This window comes from Gorilla gorilla, chromosome 19, assembly GCF_029281585.2.
Source record: "Gorilla gorilla gorilla isolate KB3781 chromosome 19, NHGRI_mGorGor1-v2.1_pri, whole genome shotgun sequence".
Lineage (NCBI taxonomy): Eukaryota > Metazoa > Chordata > Mammalia > Primates > Hominidae > Gorilla > Gorilla gorilla.
This window is the reverse complement of record NC_073243.2, coordinates 74,174,150-74,193,551: the sequence shown is the minus strand read 5'-3', so window position 1 is coordinate 74,193,551 and position 19,402 is coordinate 74,174,150. Positions and strand designations below refer to the sequence as shown.

Sequence of the window (19,402 nt, the reverse complement as noted above, 5' to 3'; positions counted from 1 at the left end):
TGGATCTTTGTGAACTAAAAACAATAACCACCTGGTCTCAATCTGCTGTCCAGAGGGACATATTGTATGTGTGTAAGAGCATGAAATTCGCTTCAGTGGTAAGTGTAACTGAGTTATGTGGATTTAGCGTTCCATGATGCCAGCCTCACGTGGTAATGGACCTGGGAAACCTAATTTTGTGGTTTCAAGGCTGTCCAGAAAGGGAGATAATGTCAGGAAGAGAACATCTTTTTTATTTTTATGGAGTATCACCCAGATAATAAGTGATGGAATGGAATTTTACTTCAGGAACACAACTTTATGGTTTAAAAGAAAATGTCTGAAAGTTAGAGGTAAACCATCAGGATGATATTTGATATAGTAGACTAGCCATCAAAGTACCAGCAGGATTGTTTCCATTTTTATCTGGCCTCTTTAGTCAACCACCGCGCTTTTCCTTTGCAGAGTGTTGTTCGCTGCCTGTGGCATCCAAAGCTGAACCAGATCATGGTTGGAACGGGAAATGGATTGGCTAAAGTCTATTACGACCCCAACAAGAGTCAGAGGTATTTCATAAGTATTGCCTGTTTTAGATGGATGACAACAACTGGGGGGAGGGATTTCCCTCCCACCCCCCCCCGCTTTTATTTATTTCCCACTTTGATGGAGATCCACCCATTTAGAAAATGCAGCTGGCACAAAGTAAAGCCTCAAACTCCTGATATTGTGCTTTAAAAAGGATTTGAATATTGCCCTTGATCCACACTGAATTCAAAGCGAAAGTTTCCTGGGAATTTGCAGTTGTTTAGCTGAAATGTTGAGTGCAAGGGGGAAAAACGTTCTGCCCACTTTGCATACCACCCTGGACAGAGGCATTAGCAGTGATACATGTAAGAGATTTAACAAAGCAGGGAACTAACCACTTACAGGAAATGGAATCAGCTTGTCCATTTTGCTTCTTTCTTTTTTGGCTTCTAGCAGTTACTGGTTTGGATGTTTGGCAAGATTATTCTCTGTCCGCAGAAAGGGACAGCACAGATATGTTTCCCCTCTACCCCCATGCCCACCCAAGTTTCAAACTTAAGCATACCACTGTATTTCAAAAGTCTGAAAACGTAACTAGAGGTTCAGTCATTTCCTCAGTTATTTCCGTTTTGCTTAGGCACAAAGATGGATATGTGTCATCACCCAGAAAAGATGGTTTTGTTTCTCTCTCTTAAAAGTACAGTGACTGATAAGCTCTTTCTTTAGAGTAAGACTTGGTTAACTAGCATTAAAATTCACATGTGAAATTTACTGGGGTCCCATATAAACCTGTTTTAAGGTCCCACATCCTTTGAGGAAAGGAAAGCCAGCCTCTATTAATGAATATTCATTGGCCATAATTTTGCTCTGAATAGAAGCAGACAGCCCCATCTTCCTTCAGAGCTTCCTGGACTAGAGTTGGAATCCTGGCCTTATACAATAAAGTATATTTATGGTATTTGAAAACAAATAGGATTTTATTTGTTTTTTAAAAAAGAAATTAAAAATGCTAATGTACTTAGGATGGGAGTCTGTTTCACTTGAGAAAATGATGAGCCTCATTTGATAGCACCCATTTAGAAGGCACTTTCTGTGGAAGCTTTGCTTTAAGAAATTTACTTATTTGTATTTGCTTCTCTTGAAAAGGATAACTCTGTACTACTAAGGAGAAGTGCAATGTTCTAAGCACATTTTTGGTTAATCCCACACATTGTTGGGCCACAGCCCCTCGGCAACACTGCCAAGCCAACTCAGTTCCAGACACTTGTACTCTTGTATTTGAAAAGTGGACATATGCCATTTGGGGTATAGACCACCCAGGTTGCTTTAGTCTGAGACATAAACTAAAATTTTTACCCTGTGACCTTTAGAGTGAAAAGGTTGGGTAATTTTATTATTTAAGATCTTAAAATTTCACATTATTCCTATAGGTTTTGTAAACTTGTGTCCTGTTGCCCTGTTACCTCTCCAACCCTCTTGCTTGTTAATAACCACTGACTGACAGACTTGCTTTTCCATAAGTTTAAGCTTTTATCACTGAGAGCCCATCTGTTGCCATCCCTCAGAAAGTTAAGTACTTGTGTAGATGGAGTGCATGCACAGAGTATGTTCCTGAAAGTATCTCATGTTTTCAACATGAAATTTTCTGTTTCTAAGACCAAGTAAAGAAAATAATTTGCTTTTACACCCCTTAGGGGAGCAAAATTATGTGTGGTTAAAACCCAGCGGAAGGCAAAACAAGCTGAGACTCTAACTCAGGACTACATCATCACCCGTAAGTCGTTAACATGCCTCTCAATCATGCATCTCTCTTCTACTCTCATGTGGTTTTGATTGCATAGCTTTAGAGACAGAGAAAGCCCTCAGAACTCAGGCATATATTACAAAATTGCCCATTCATGTGGATAGCACCACGAGTCATGTAACAGCTAACCTCTGTGGCTTCTGTGACTCATCACAGGGACAGGGTTATTTCATGCAGTTTTCAACCCAAAAGGGAAAAGCCTGTTCGAGTCCAATACATTATTTTATAGCAGTTTTTTCAAGAGTAACAGTCTGTTCCAAGTGTGAACAAGAAAGAGTGCTGGTGTTGGAATCAGGAGGCCTGGGTTTGTCCAGTTCCATCACTGACTGGCAATGTGATGTTGAACAACTTAACTTTTAATCAGGGAAGTGTGGCGACCAGAGGAAGGGTCTCTTCCAGCTTTCTCTGAAATTCTATGACCATGTGCTAGACTGATCCACAGGAATTTGTATATAAAATTAACTACCTGGGGTATGAGTAGAAAGCTTACTATGGCAGAGTGGTTTCTCTCACGTATGTCACACAACCTCATTAATCTGGCAGATGTGTGTTCCCAGAGCCACAATCTCAAACCTGCAACAGGTGACAGCTAGGAAAGAAATAATGGATGCTACAGCGATTATTATTAGCGGATGGCCCTGTGGACTTTATCAGTGACTCAGTCTGGAGCCCAGGGGGCGCTGTACTGCTGGGTTTTCTCGCTGGTGGTGGGTCTCATATGAGACCGAGTCCCTTGGAGCTTATGACCAGTAAAGAGATCCCATGACACTTTTTGCAAGAGTAGAAGTGTTAAAGTCAGTGTCATAACTAATCTAGCTCATGTAATTACATGCGGCCTACTTAAATTCCTCCAGTCGTTTGAAGTGAAAAGCTATTTTCCCCCTCCTAAAAATACTGTTGTGTTGTGTTGTGTTGCCCAACTGAGTGACGGGTGGCTATGTTTCTCAGCTCCCCTGACTCAAGGCAGGCATGGTGAGTGATATGGTCTGGCCTCAGTTGGCAGTATAGGTAGAAGGTAGGAGGGGATACTGGAAGAGTTTTTGAGGTGTTATAGACATTTTATTGATATTATAAATTCCCTTTAACCTTTCCCTTCCTTCCCCTGGTCCCCTGGGAAAAGTTTCTTTTAAAGGGGGTTTAATCTGCACGTAAGAGTCAAAAGAAACTGCTGGTACTTTTCTGGGGCAAAAAAAGAGAGTTATTTAATACTTCCCCTAATAACTCTTTCCTTTTCCCCTAGAATATTATACTGTTTTCCTTTTTTAAATTCTTATAATCTTTTATATTCTGAAATTTAATTTTGACATTGAGTAAACAGTAACAGCAATTGAACGCATATTACTTTGGTTTTTATTTTCTTATTTTGCTACCATATAGCAGGAGGGATAAGGCCCCCTTAAGTCCCCATGCCAAGAGATTTAGGCACCCCTTGCATTCATGGCAACCTTTATCCCAGTTTCAGTGGGATAAGTGTTCCTCCCTTCCGGTTACTCAGTGTTGTCAACTCCTCCTGAGAGGTGGTCACATTTCAGAAACGTGTGAAGTGATTCCAGTGTTTATGAGACATCTGAGGAAACTTCAGGGCTGACAGCAAGCTGTTGGCATTATTCACATTTGGGTCCTGTATGAAAAAATAAGAGGCAGTCCCAATATGTGTTTCTTTTCAAAACCACGGTAATTAAGTTTTAACTGCTACCCATGGTTTGGGAGATGGGGAGCCTCACCGATGTTTCCATGACAATATTTGACAGTATTTCCTGAGTGCTGTTAGCTGCCAGGAGAGGTGAGCAGTGAGTCTGGTCTCAAGCAAAATTGGCTAATTGGTTACAGTAAGACTGTCTTTTATTATCAGATCAAGACTGTCATTATGACTTCCATTTCATCTTTCAGTTAGTCATGCTTTAACTATGTTTTTGGATGGAAAGGTTATTGTTATAATGAAATTTTTCAAATGTGACTTCTTGTAGCTCATGCCTTGCCTATGTTCCGTGAGCCCCGCCAACGGAGTACAAGGAAACAGCTGGAGAAGGACAGACTGGATCCCCTGAAGTCGCATAAACCTGAACCTCCTGTAGCAGGCCCAGGTGACTGTGATCCAGCTAGTGACCTGCAGAGGGGGTTCAGAGGCAGGGTGGGGTAATTGATATAAAATTGGGAAGGTCTTTTGGGCCTGGATGCTTCTTTGTCTTCAGAGAGATTTTACTAGTGTTTTAAAAATGTTTTCTTTTTAGTAACAGAAAAGCTGATGCAGAATCCAGATGTATAAAGCTGATAAAAATTGAGCTTCTATACTGAAATAGGGAGGAATACTGGGGCCCTTTCTGCTTGGTCTCCAACTAGAGTTTTCCTAGCTGGCCTCAGGGGAACTCAGGGGCTCAGTGGACCTTGGAACCCAGTGTTAAAACCACTGCTCTCAATATTGGCTTAATGTACAACACTGGGCACTTTGACCAGAATCCAGGCTGGATTAGGTTTCACACAAGGCAGAATGTGGCCATCATTTAGATTTGTGTTGATATCACTAGAAGATGAATAAAAGTCTTTAGAGTTTTTGAGAAGTAGGTACCAGAAGAAAGCCAAGCAGCACTGGCTAATAGTATAGCACGTACCTTTACTAGAATTTCATTTTCTGTTATCGTCTGTGTAGTTTCTATTTGGTCTGCTCCTTCAGCATAGAAAACATTTTGCATATCTATCTTAATTATTTTTTTTTCATTTTTTTCTAACACCGTCCTAACTAAAGTTTCCAAAAAAGATTCTTTCTTGGATTATTGTGAACCCTTCTAACCATGCACCTTAGTCTCAAGTCACTCCCTTTCTCCCACCTCACTTCTATTTGTCTTATACACAGCTTTAATCCCTAACTCCATTAGCTTTTCATGTTGCTACAGCCTCCAAACCTTCATAAGCTTCCCACTGTCCAATTGTCTTTCCAGAGATTCAAGGTTCTGTATAGTCCAAATAAAATCTACCCCTGTAGCTTTACACCTTACTTCTTTCCTGCTCTGATCTTTTGAGATTACTGTTGGTTTAGTCCTGTCCCCAAATACCCATTGAACTTTCTTCTTTCTGCATTTTTGTACTTAACCCATTCTGCTTATTGAAAATAACCTTCTTTACCTCCTAAGCTTTCACAAATTGGATCCATCTCTTTCATAAAGACCTGTTCAACCACCTGAGCCTGAAGTGCTATCTTCCTCTAAGTGCCATAATAGTTACTGGCCATACAAATTATCTCACAGTTAATTATTTCCTGCCTTATTTAGTTTCTTCTTATTTTGATTTATGAAATTAATCTTTTAGTGTTATTTGGCTTTTCATATGTTTATTTTATCTTCCTAAGAAGTCCTACATCTTTCTGAGTACCAGTCACTATACTAGCTGCTAGAGATCTAGTGGGGAACAAATCCCTGCCCTTAAAGAGGTTCCTATTTCATAGGGAGATTATAGTACAGCAGAGCAACATGAATCAGTATGTTTAGCTTATTTGTTTTCTCTTATAATACTCAGCAAAGTACCTGTAAGGGACTTGGAAGATGCCAAGCCCTAAGATATGTTTATTTAAATAGCATCTAATGAATATTGTTTATTTTTATTAATTGAATTCTAAATGTTGATGCCAGAGGAACTTTTTAAAGCATATAGATGGCAAACTATCTCTAATTTTTTCTGTGTTGGTATCATTCTGTAAGTTAAGCAACTGAGACATAACAAAAAAATCTCTTCCTACTTAAAAGTGCTATCGGGAAGTTGAAGTTTGGTGATCTCTTTGGTTCTGATTGTCATAAATCTAAGCTGAAAGGATGAAACTCAGGTACTCTTGAGATTTGTGCTCAGATAAGTACAGTGTACACAGATATACCTATGTATCCTCATGCTCATTCAGTTTCTAATTTGATTTTTTTTCTTTTGCAATAGGTCGTGGTGGCCGAGTTGGAACCCACGGGGGCACTCTCTCTTCCTATATTGTGAAGAACATTGCTTTGGACAAGACCGATGACAGTAATCCTCGGGAAGCCATTTTGCGTCATGCCAAAGCAGCAGAAGACAGCCCATATTGGGTTTCTCCAGCATATTCCAAGTGAGAATATAGCTTTTTAAAACAGGAAAATTGTTATGTTTAATGAATTGGGGAGAACATAACAATGTTGTTTTTGAGTTCTAACTTCTCTATTTCTTATTTCATACTTAGATATGAAAAATAGGCCAGGTACTCATGGTCTTTAAACCTAGGCATTTGTATGTATCATAAGACTCTAAAATCATGAATTTTAAAACTAGGCCCATTCCATCAGAGTTGTAGCATAGTGTAAACCATTATGTGAAGCCCATCCTGCCTATGATTAAAACAAACAACAAACAAATCACTGCTTATGTGCGTTATCTTAGTTGACGAGGGTTAAAAGCAAATGAAGCAGTTTGTAGGTCTGTTATTATGAACTCACTTTTATTTATAGAGCTGTATATGTAAGTAACACTGCAGAGTAGATCCTGCCTGCTCGTGTTCCCTCAGACAGCTTAGCATGGATGAATAGGGAGTGGTTCCTAAAGCTATCAAACCAGCTACATTTACATTAAAGATAGGTACTACTATAGAATTTTCCGTTTTTATTTTTATTTATTTATTTAGAGTCAGGATCTTGATCTGTTGCCCATGCTGGAGTACAGTGGCATGATCATAGCTCACCGTAACCTCAAACTCCTGGGCTCAAAGGATTCTCCTTCCTCAGCCTCCTGGGTAGCTAGCATGACAAGCATGCACTGCCACACCCAACTAATGTTTTAATTTTTTGTAGAGACAGTGTCTCACACTCTTGCCCAGGCTGGTCTTGAACTTCTGGTCTCAAGAAGTCCTCCCACCTCAGACTCCCAAAGTGCTCGGATTACAGGCATGAGCCACTCCACCTGGCCAGAATTTTCAGTTTCTAAATTTTTAAACTTTTTAAATTTAATTTTAGATTTTTAGGAAAGTTGCAGAAATAGTACAGAGAGTACATATATACTACTCACCCAACTTCCTCCTAATTTAACACTTTACATAATCTTAGTACAATTAATTATCAAAACTATAAAACTAACATTAGTATAATACTATTAAGTAGGCCAGGTGCATTAGCTCATGCTTATAATCCCGACACTTTGGGAGGCCGAGGCAGGCAGGTCACTTGAGATCAGGAGTTCAAGACCAGCCTGGCCAACATGGTGAAAGCCCATCTGTACTCAAAACACAAAAATTAGCCAGGTGTGGTGGCATGCGCCTGTAATCCCAGCTACTAAGGAGGCTGAGGCAGGAGAATTGCTTGAACCCGGGAGGTGGAGGTTGCAGTGAGCCAGGATCACACCACTGCACTCTAGCCTAGGTGACAGAGTAAGACCCTGCCTCCAAAAAAAAAAAAAAAACAAACCAAAAAAAAAACTAAAACTATAGACCTTAGTTAGTTTTTGCCAGTTTTTCACTCATGTTCTTTCTCTGTTCCAGGATCCCACATTGTACTTAGTCTCCTCCCATCATAACAGTACCTTTCCTATGTTTCATGATTTTGATGCTTTTAATGAATACTGGTCAGTTATTGTGTACACTTTCCCTCAGTTGGGGTTTGCTTGATATTTTCTTATATTTGGAATGAGACCATGCATGTTTGGCACAAATAACACAAGAGAGATGTTGTGTCCTTCTCAGTGGATGTCTTATTACTGGTGATGCTAACCTTGGCCACTTGCTTAAGGTTATATCTGCCAAGTTTCTCCACTGTAAAGTTGCTTTCATTCTATTTTCAGTTGATAAACTTCTTGGGAGTGATATTTTAAGACTATGCAAATCCTGTTTCTCCTCAATTTTGCTGTCTAATTTTATCATCCGTGAATGAATTTGCCTATAACAATTATTACTATGGTGTTTGCCTAAGGGTGATTTTCTGTTTCCCTCTTTTCTTCTGTGTTTATTAATTGGAATTCTACCTAGAGGAAAAGTTGTTCCTTCTCCCACATTTATTTATTTTTCAAGTATTTTTAAAATATTGGTATGGTCTCTTACTTTATTCTGTGAGATAAATTCCAATACTATCATTTAGTTTGTTGCTCACATTGTTCCAGCTTTGGCGAATAGAAGCTGGAATGGCTTCAGAATGGGTCCTGGCATCTTTCTCAAGCGCCTATATATTTTTTTAGTACTTCCTTACTTTCTGGCACCACAAGATGTTACAGACTCATCTTGGTTTTTCTTACCCCCATTCTGGAATCGACCACTTCTCCAAAGAGCCGTGGCTCCTTTTGTTGGAGAATGGTGATTAGAAACGAAAGGCTGTGTGCTGGATGTGCTCCTTGCTACTGCGGTGCCATTGCTTCTAGGTCCTCTCTGCTGACAAAGCTAGGAAATACATGTATGCATACTAAGCTACCCATCTACACACATCTGTGTTTCTGAATGTATCAATCTGTAGTTATATTTGTAAAACCATGAGTTTGAATTGATGTTTCTGATTTCAGTCCTGTACCACAGGTTCCCTAACTTTTCTCCTTTCTGTATTTATAACTTCTTTCTCCATTAATGAGAAACCCAGCTCTTATTTGTTCAGTTCTGGCATATACATTAACTAGTTTTAGAATTGCTAACTCATATCCCTGTAAGAATCACTTTTCCTATCTGCATGGCATAGTTTGTTTACAGTTCTTCTTGTCTTTAGCCTTAAAGTATACTTTCTTCACCACCCCAGTGATTGTGGCTGTGTTAGCCATTTGAAATGCAGTTAGGTTCATTTTTTAGTGTGTATTTCCCTTTTTTGGGTTTTCTTCACGTTCTGTTTATCTTTTGGAGTGTGTGAAATATTACTATGGTTCTAGGAGTCAGAGCTTTAAAAGAGATTTTCTTAGAGAACTGTCTCTTCCTCTTCATTCCTGCTCCCTTTTCCTATTCCCTGTCCCCCTTTTTTTCAGTCCCTTTCCTATCCACCCCTTGTAGCTAAATAATCTCTTTAGTTCCTGGTGTATCTTTCGTGTATTTCTTGAGCAGATAGGTAAGTATCTTCTTACATCCCCTTATTTCCTACATGAAGGGTAGCATAATGTAAATCATCTTTTTTTCTTTTTTGGTCTAAGTTCCACTTGAAAATCTTTGGTGAAGTGTAATTACAACATATGAACACATGTATAGAGTAAAATGTCACCGTTTTTAATATACAGATACTAACCACAACCAACTTTTATCACAAAATTATTGCTAATCTGTGATTATCCACAAAGTAGTTGGTTATCTAAATGTTTCTTCATTAACATTTTAGTATGAAATTTAACTGTAAATGAACTTTGGGAATACTATTTATAAATATGTCAGCAACTTTTTTTGTTATGCTATTTTTGAAATTTGAATTGATCAGTTTAGGATTTTAGCTTCTTTTCATCCCCCATCTTTATTGAGGTATGATTGATTTTAAGATTTGTATATATTTTGGTGTATAACTTGATATAAATTAAGTCATATTGATTTGCTTTTTTTTGGCTTTGCTGCTTCTTTTTCACGTAGAACTATGCCCTAGAAATCACTCTACATCAGTTTTTGGAGCTCACTGTCATTGATTTTCATAGTTGCATAGTACTCCGTTGTACGAATTTATCATAGTTAATTCAACCATTCTTCTATGTAAGGATATTTAGGTTGTTTCAGTATTTTGTAAGTACTAACAATGCTTTAGTGAATAGACTTAGAGACGTGTATTTTTGTATTACTGGAGGTATATTCAAGTTTTTTTCTTGATGTCTTTATGTATTCCTAAAGTTTTCTCTTTAATTGTGGGAAAACTGGATGCTGATTACTTTTTAAAACATTAATATGCTGGAAAAAGCCTTTTATTAACCAACTCAATCTTTATACTGCTACCAGTCCTCTATCTACTCATTATTAGGAGCTATTTGCCTCAAATAAAAACACATCATCTTAGCATGCATTCCTTAGAAGCAGGCCCTGAGGTAAAGATTTACATAAAGGTGAATTATTAGGGTATGTTCCCAGAGAAAATCAGTAGGGGAGTAGAGATGTGTCATGAAGCCATCAAGTGTGCAGTATCAAGCCAAGTCCCAGGGAGGGTCACTTTGGCTTAATCCTGCAGGGTAACCCTGGAGACTGTGGTCAGAGTTGTCCTGGTCAGGGCCATGGCAACTAGAGTATTTATACTCCCTTATTTGTTGGTCATTGGTGATGGTTGGAGGTAGGGTTGGGAAAGACACTTCAGGCACTGTCAGCTCTCCAGCATTTTAGAGGTAGGTGCTCCTGCCGTGAGTAAAAGCACATTGCCCAGTAATGCTAAAAGGATTTGAGGCAATCGAGGGGAAGCACTGTGTCCTCTGCTGTATGTACTGTAGCAGAACAGACTATGTAATGTCAATGTGGTTGTTCACAATTTATATTAATAAACAATACAGATGGAACATCTCTGAACAGTGAATTGGATAATATCGCAACAACTAAGAGGTCATATCAAGGCTGGCCAGCGAAATAGCATGCTTTAGCCTTCATTTGAATAGTATTTATGTGTGTATAAACTAATCCATGTCAACACATCATTGGCAGTCAGATAAACTTATAGATTATGCCTGTGTTGACACTTCTGTTTTTAATGGAGTATTTTGCATTATTATTAGGGATTTTTTTATACTTCAGAAACCTTGTTTAGAAACATACTAAAGATTTGTCAAGAAAACAGTCATAGTTTAAATTTTGTTAAACATGGTGCATGTTATTTTAATGGCTAACTGCTCCAAATATGTGTGTCTATGTTTACACACAAATCACTGAGATGTCTTCAAAAATATTGATATAAATACTCTTTGCTGATTATTCATTGATATTAGCAATGTATAATATAGCAGTATTAGCAGGGTATAATTAGAAGGTGTCAGAGACCTAACTTATCACTGGAGAAAATGAAACATCCAGAAGATAACTTTTAAAACCTGCTGGATAACAAGTCATTTCTAGATTCCAGACCAGGAGCCTGGCCTTAGAATTTCCAGGTTATTGTTCTGACATCTAATAACGAGTTATTTTGATAAAGGAGTAACTTCAATTTAGTATGTGGTTTTCATGTCTGAGATTTAAAGTAGTACATACACACAGTAAAAACAAGCAAAAGAAATCCAGTGGTACTAAAAGTAGACAATGGAAATTTGAAAGCCTCTCTTTCACTTAACCCCCAGTTCCTTCATTCTACTACTTAGAGATACCAGCTGCCTCAATTTATTATATATCCTCTGAGAGAGAGATATGTGTAGATACATTCATTGTTTAAAAATACAGGTATATAGCATGTTTTACAAGCTGATTTGTGGTTTTGTTTTTTACTTAGTATACATTGGAAGATTGGGCCAGATCCATCCAGACATATTTAGCTCATTATTTTTACATTATGTACCTATTCAATTGTATAGCTATATTATACTTTTATAAAAAACTATACCCTCTTGAATGACAGTTATGTCGTTTTCAGCCTTTTTCTTTCATAAACAATACTGGAATTAGTATCTTTGGATGTAGGTATTTGCCCACACGTGCAAAACTTCTAGAAATTTTTATCTTTGCCAATCTGATAGGTGAAAATGTATAATTTGTGGTTTTCACCTGCATTTTTATAATTTTTTAGCATTTGTTCTCGAGAAAAGATGCTAAAAGGGGCTTTCTTAAAGCCCCTAAAACCCTGTTTCTTGTGAACTATTTATGTCTTTTGCCCATTTGCCTATTTAGTTTTTTCTTACTGATTTGTAAGAGTTATTTATATTAAGGAGGTTAACCCCTTGTATATCATGTATGGCAAATATTTCTCCCAGTTAATCGTTTTTTATTTTACTTTGTTTATGGCGTTTTTCTCACGTAAAAAATTTATTTTAATGTGAGATTTAGAAATGGGGTGAGGGGTGCACTTTTGGGGTTTTATTTAGGAAGGCATCTCCCGTCCAATATTAGTCTTGAAATTCTCTCATATTCCCACTCAATACTTTTATGGATTTTTTTTTAGAGTTAAGTCTTCAATTCACCTGGAATTATTTTAGTGAAATTGTTATATTAATTACTACAAATTTGATGTCTTAAAAAGTAGAAATTGATTCTGTCACAGTTCTGGAGGCCAGAAGTCTGAAATCAAGGTGTTGGCAGGATTGTACTTTCTACAGAGACTCCAGGGGAAAATTCATTCTATGCCTCTTCTAGCTTCTAGAGGTTGCCTGATGCCTTGGTTCATAGCCACATCCCTTTAATGTTGCCTAGTCTTCACATTGCCTTCTCCTTTGTCTTCTCCTTTACTCTCTTGTAAGGATACTTAGAGTAGCATTTAGAGCCAACCCAAGATAATCCAGGAGTATCTCCTCATCTCAAGATACCCTTTTTCCAAATGAGAGAACATTCACAGGTTCCAAGGATCGAAAGTGGATATTTTTGAGAGAACCATTTTTCAACCTACCATAGTAGAGTTCTAATTTACTTATTTCAAGTTGGTTTAACCAGTTGCTGTAGCACTTTTTATTGTATAATTTAATTTTCCTCATTAAATTGAAATGATACCTTTATTATACCTAATGTACTTATGAATTTTAATCAATTTCTGGGTTCTCTGTTCCGTTCTGTCAATTGGTCTGGCTCTGCAAGTATCAATACCAAACAGTCTTCATTGTTGTAGGGCTGCCTGTTCTCATTATTCTTATGAGAATGTGTCTATCTATTCTTGCAGGTCTCCATGACTTTATTAAGTTATCTAGTAACCTCCCCCTCAAAAATTAATGATGCAGACTTGAGTTATATGTATATATTAATTTAGATAGAATTTATAATATTAGTTCTTTCAAACCGAGAACAGAGTTGTCTTTCTAGTCAACATCACTATATCCCTCAGTAGTACTTTTAAGTTTTCTTCACATAGACCTGTCATATTTCCTTTTAAGTTTATTTTTACTTACTTTATCTTTTTGTGCTGTTGTAAGTAGAGTCTTTTCTTACACTAAATTTATAACTTACTTGTGTATGGAGATACTGTGCAGCTACATATATGTGTGTTATTTATATATATTAGTTTTGTATCCAGCTGTTTATTTTCTTATATATGTTTTAAATAATTTTTTATGCACTTAGCTTGGGGTGTATAGGTATAAAATTATATGCAAGTAGTAAGTTTACCTCCTCCTTTCCAATTTTTATACCTACCATTTCTTTTTATCTGATTGCATTGACTGCTGCCAGAACAATTTAAAATAACCATCAGTGATAGTGCACATCCTTTTTTCAATTTGAACTTTAAAAGGAATGATTCTATTACGTTAAACCTTACAAAATTTTCCTTTTTGTAGGTGAAAAAATCAAATATTAGCAGTTTTATATTATTCAATCTAATGGTATTTCCACATAAAATGTGATAATGTTTGAAAACACAAAAAGATGTTAAGAATCCAATTCTTTATTTATTCATGCAACAGAGATTTACTGAACACCAACTATGTGTTAGATACTGTTCTAAGTTGTAGGGGTACAGCCATTTTATGGAGCTTATATGCTAGTAGAGACAGACACTAAATAAATATATAAATATTAGGTGGTAATAATGCCAAGAAGAAAACTAAAAAAGGGATATATCCCTTTTATAAAAAGATAAAAGGGGGACATAGATAAAAGAGGGATAAAAGGGGGACATAGAGTAATCAGGCGGAGAAAAGGCGCTATTTTAGATACAGTGGTCAGGGAAGAACGTCTACAAAAGTTACCTTTGACCTGAGTGAAATGAGGGAGTGAGCCATGCAAATACCTAGGGGAAGAGCATCCCATGCAGCGAACACAAGAGGCCTTTACTGAATTCCTTCATCTCTATGAAAGTGATCATGGAATTTTTCTACTTCGATCTATGAATGGGATGAATTATATTACTAGATTTCCTAACACTGAGCCGTCCTGGCATCTTTGATACGACCGTTATATGATTGTAGTTTATTCTTTCTAAGGTGTTAGACTGGCTTCCTAAAAATTTTGTATATTTTTCTTTTCTATATGTACCCTCAAACTGTTTTGAATACATTTGAACTTATCCATTTTATAAAGGTTTGATAGAATTCACCTGTAAAATGTGAAAGCTTTTGTGGAGTGGAGGGTGAGTAGTAATTCCTTAATTTTTCTCTCTTTTCCATCCCCTCCTGGCAAATAGTCTATTCCGAGTTTTCTGACTCTTCTGAGGCTGCTTGGTAATTAATATTTTCTTGGACAGTCATTCATTCAGATTTTCAACTTTCTTTAAATAATAATTAATTGCAGCTGAAAGTGTTTTTGTTTGCTTTCAAAATATCTAAAGATATTTTTCTGCATTAGAGGTGATTCAGTTATGTTTACAAATGAATTCATGCTAGCATAATAGCAGCTCTTGCAAGGTAGGTAGATCAGGCATTGTCATATCCTCACTTTACTTGTGAGGAGGCTGTAGCTTAGAGATCTGCAATTAACAATGACTGAAACTAGAACTACACATTAGTTCTCTTGATCCCTAACTTAATGAGCTTTCCAGAGGACTGCCCTCTCTTCCTGATACACACCTTTCTGCTGCTGCATTTTGCTATCATCTCTTTGCTTCCACCCAATTTCATCACCTTGCATTTGTTGCATACTAAGTTCATGGCACTGTCTGTCTGTGGCATGTAATTTGTTAGCTAGGATTGCAGTGCTATTTCTCCTGTGTTCACCTGCTAGAGTATACTGTTTACTGCCAAGTAGCAAAGTATTTGAAAGGAAGCTAATATTTAAAAGGATCTTTTCGTAAAGGTCACTGTAATTGAGAATGCGTGTCTGGTTGGTTTTTTTTCTTCACTGCAATTGACTTCTGTCAGTGATGAAATGAAGATTTATTTACCATATCTCGCTTTATCACAGAAAAGCACAATTAGACATTCCACAAATGTGCCTGCCTACACATGACATACACTCATCAATATCCACTGGTGATGATAACAAAGAGTCTTTAAAGAGTTTACATTTATAGATTATTTAAGTTTCATTCCTGGCCCTAGCAATGTAACAGCCATGAAAATTTTCAAACACAGCAGGATCACAGAGGACTCTTGTTCAGCTACACATAGGCAGATTCAGTTTCAGTTTCTTGTAAGAAGATGCTGCTGGAGGGAGAGAAAAGGAGCTGGCTGGGGAATGGGCAGGATGTAGATCCAGAATGCTATTAGCTTACACATCAGACAAGGATAGATGTGTGTGGGAGCCTGGACCTTGGCCAGCAGCCTGACAGAATGACAGCTCTGTCAACCACGTCACTTTTCTTGCCAGATAGGCTGCCATTATTTGCTGGTTCAGTCAACTTAATTTTCAGTGTGCATATCTTGTCTGATATTGGATATATGAATATGTGTGTATGTATGTGTTAAAATATCATTCCCACCTATAAAGCATCCATTTAAAGTCATGTTGAGTTGTAGGCAGTATTTAAAGAAGCCACTCTGTGAGCAAGTGAAGGTTTATGTGTTATTTGTGTCAGGAAGAATCATAAATGCACAGAGAGAAAATATATTTTTTCCAGAGTTATATTTAGGTGACTAATTGTCACTCTCCACTGTATTCCTGTGTAGAAGCCAATGTTTCTGAAAGTGGTTTTGTGAACTGCCTGCATCAGAGCGGTGTATGTAGTTTTTTTTTTTCTTTTTTTTTGCAGGGTGGGGGGTGTTTAAAAATGCAGATTTCTGGACTCCATCCTAAACCAACTCAAGGGGGCTTTGTGGGATTAGGGGTGGGAATCTGAATATTAAGAGGTGCCCTGGGTGATTGTTTTGCACACTTATGTTTGATAATAGTAAAAAGTAATTATGGAAAACAAGCAACAAATTATTCTGTAATAGTACAAAAGTAATTATGAAAACAAGCAACAAATTATTCTTTAATAGTACAAAAGTAATTATGAAAACAAGCAACAAATTATTCTCCCTTAATAAAATTCAAATTTACTGACTAGATTATTTCAATTATAGAAATTCGTAGTGAAGAAATATTATTTGCTTAATAAAATTATTTCCTTTAAAAAGTAGCAAGCTGCTATATTGTGTTTAACATATAAATTAATTTACCAAATATATTCTACATACTGCTTTTGGGAAATACATCTATTATATGAAGTGAGGAACACCTGATATCCAAAGCAAGGTATATAATAATAATGATACTTTTATTTTACTTATACTATGCCAGGCTTGTTTTAAAACTTTATATATATTATTAATTTAATCCTCACAGCAGCCCTGTGAGGCAAGTGTTATTATTGTCCCCATTTTACAGATAAGGAGATTGAGGCTTATAATTTGACCAAAGCCACAGAGGTAGCAGGTGGCAAAACTGGGATTTGAATGCAAGCATTCTGGCTTCAGAATCAAGCCTATAACTGTAACTAAGTACAGTGTACTGCTTTTCATCATAAAGCAACTGGTAGTAGTTATTAGAAAACTTGAGTAATAGTGAAGCTAAAAGATCATTGTGTGAGCCAGCATGGTGTAACAGAGGGAACACTGGACTAAGAATCAGAAGTCCTGAGATTTAGCTTCAGCTCCGCCACCCCCTGGCGAGTTACCTTCACTGAGGCTGTTTTCCTGATCCATGAAGTTGGGCAGGGCTACACCAATGCCAAGCTTTCGTGCATGTTTTTTAATAGAAATTGTGGCACACAGTTATATATCTTATAAATGGGAACTTATTAAGAGAGTGCTTTGGTGATACCTGGGCTGTCTCAAGCCTGTGTGTTCTTCAAAGATTTTATCTTTGTAACTTGTTTATCCATTTGGTGATAAGGTAGCTAATGGCAATTTTGTAGAATTTTGTTTCTCTTTTCCTGTCTCTTTCTTTGTTTCCTATTTTCACAGTTTCCGTAGGTCTCATGTATCTTCTTTTTTCCATCTTCACAGTCTTTGAACTCTCACACATAGCATAATGAGTCAGTATACCCTATTTATGAGCCTGAGATGTGTTTATTTTCTAAAATATTATATGTTCATTTCCTGAAGAAAATAGAAAATTCTTTATCTAGAAACATCTTGTTGCCTAGTGTGCCTAATATTTAAAAAAACAAACAAACAAACAAAAAAACAACAACTTCGATTAGCTCTTCTCCAAAAAAAGGAATCATTTCAAGTGGAATTTTTTGGTCAAGGCTTTTATTTAATCTTAATAATTCTGCAATTGTGATGACTGTGTCAGAGTTCATCTGGGCCATATTCATTCTAACAGGGTTAACAAGTGTGTCAGATTGAAAGTCATGGCTATAATTGACTTTGGCTTTGAGGTTTTCCTTCATAATAAACAATGGGCCCTGAGCCAAAAAAGCTTGTGGTTTATACTCATGTCCTGATGACTAAGTAATGCAAGTGATTTCGCCTCATACTTGCTCTGTTACCCTGGAGCTCACTTTATGCTTTTTGAATGAATCATATCAGAGGAACATCCATAATTAAAAAGAATTTGACCTGTGGACTTTCCACTGCAGCTGAAAACATTTTGACGACTTCACTCTGGCCTGAGTGCTAGAGAAGGGCCGTGTAGAAGACATAGGTCAAAGCTTAATCAGAAGAGAAAGGACAGTCCTGCTAATACTTTGAATCTCTCACACAAACAATGCACCCCAAAAATGCCCTTTTAGAAGATTGCAGAGGGACTCTTTATTCATTACTGGCTGCTCTACACAAAATTCCTCTGGATGGAAGCACTGAAGGTGGGACTTGCTTTCTGTTGAGTTTCTGTTATTTTTCTGTAGCATACAGTTGCTGGAAAAGACTCACTTTGTAAAAATAATCTTGAGAATCGGTTTTCCAAAAAGTATCAAGGGGAAATTTAATCAGCACAAAGTATCAGCTATCCAGAATTTATAGATTTGAGAAAGACATTTGCTTAAGCTTTTCTGTTTGCTTTATGAAATCATATTAACTATTAGCAAATGCAGAGTTACTGAAGCTAAAGCAAAATAAAACAAAAAACCTTTTAGCCTTCCCTTGATTGCTTATTTAATGATTGGCAGCAATGACCACGTTGATGTCTAATCTGCTCTCCTTTTCTTGGTAACTCTAGTAAACAAGTTGACATTTATAATCAAGTGGAAAATGTTTACTCTTCCCCAGATGAGTTACTCAAACTGGAAAATGCAAGGTTCACATCAGCCCTCTGTAAGTTTAGGTTTTTAAATTAGTCGTCAGAAACATGGGTAAGTGTGGGCCATAAACCAGTATATGGAATAGTCTGGTTAAAGCTGACTTCGTTAAGGTAGATACTTCACTCATTCTCCAGTGAGGCTTGCTAGATCCCCATTAACCTGGTGTACACCCACAGTAATTATATATTTGGCTGAATGGAATGTTCCCCTTACCTACTTTTCCTTCGAGTCAATCCCTTTATAGGCTTTTGCTTTTGTTTTGGGCAAGGGAGATAATCTGCCATGAGGCAGTAAGCTTGAGTTGATAATTTCTTGTCTCTTGAGAAATGAGGTATAAAATTCTGAAAGAATTGTTAGCTAGAAGACACAGAATGGGTAGGTGACAGAATTGCTTTCTGGAAGTGGTGGAATATATTTCTTGCAATTTATTTGTGTATTTCTTATGTTGCTGTCATGTTTTTAGTGTGTGTTTGATTTGTTGGGTTCTACTCTTCCTTGTGGAAGCACCCAACAGAATATTTCTTTTATATATATATATACTTTAAGTTCTGGGATACATGTGCAGAACATACAGGTTTGTTACATAGGTATACATGTGCCATGGTGGTTTGCTGTACCCATCACCCTGTCATCTACAATAGGTATTTCTCCTAATGCTATCCCTCCCCCAGCCCCCCATACCCCGACTGGCCCCGGTGTGTGATGTTCCCCTCCCTGTGTCCATGTGTTCTCATTCCAACAGAATATTTCTTAACATCAGTGTACAAATTCCATTTCTTCAAGCAGCCCAGAAAGGAAACCATTTTTGTGGCCAGTGACGATGTAAAATAGAGGGTTTGTTGGTTGTTATTGTTTTTATTTGTTTCCTGTTAGCTTTAAAAGTGGGAATTTGTGGACCAGCTTTTAAGTGTTTTCAAATCCATTAACATTTTATCTCTTTGTATCT

The 19,402-nt window shown here is 37.1% G+C and overlaps 1 protein-coding gene across 2 annotated transcripts in view; it reads left to right on the top strand.

The window, feature by feature from the left end:
* Positions 1-19,402, top strand: part of WDR70 (WD repeat domain 70) — a 364,079-nt gene that overhangs the window by 332,018 nt on the left and 12,659 nt on the right. For both annotated transcript variants that reach the window (XM_031003468.3, XM_031003469.3), the window contains exons 14-17: positions 445-545; positions 2,199-2,278; positions 4,276-4,392; positions 6,227-6,389. In XM_031003468.3, the coding sequence (XP_030859328.2) occupies positions 445-545; positions 2,199-2,278; positions 4,276-4,392; positions 6,227-6,389 (461 nt within the window). The remainder of the gene's footprint in view (positions 1-444; positions 546-2,198; positions 2,279-4,275; positions 4,393-6,226; positions 6,390-19,402) is intronic.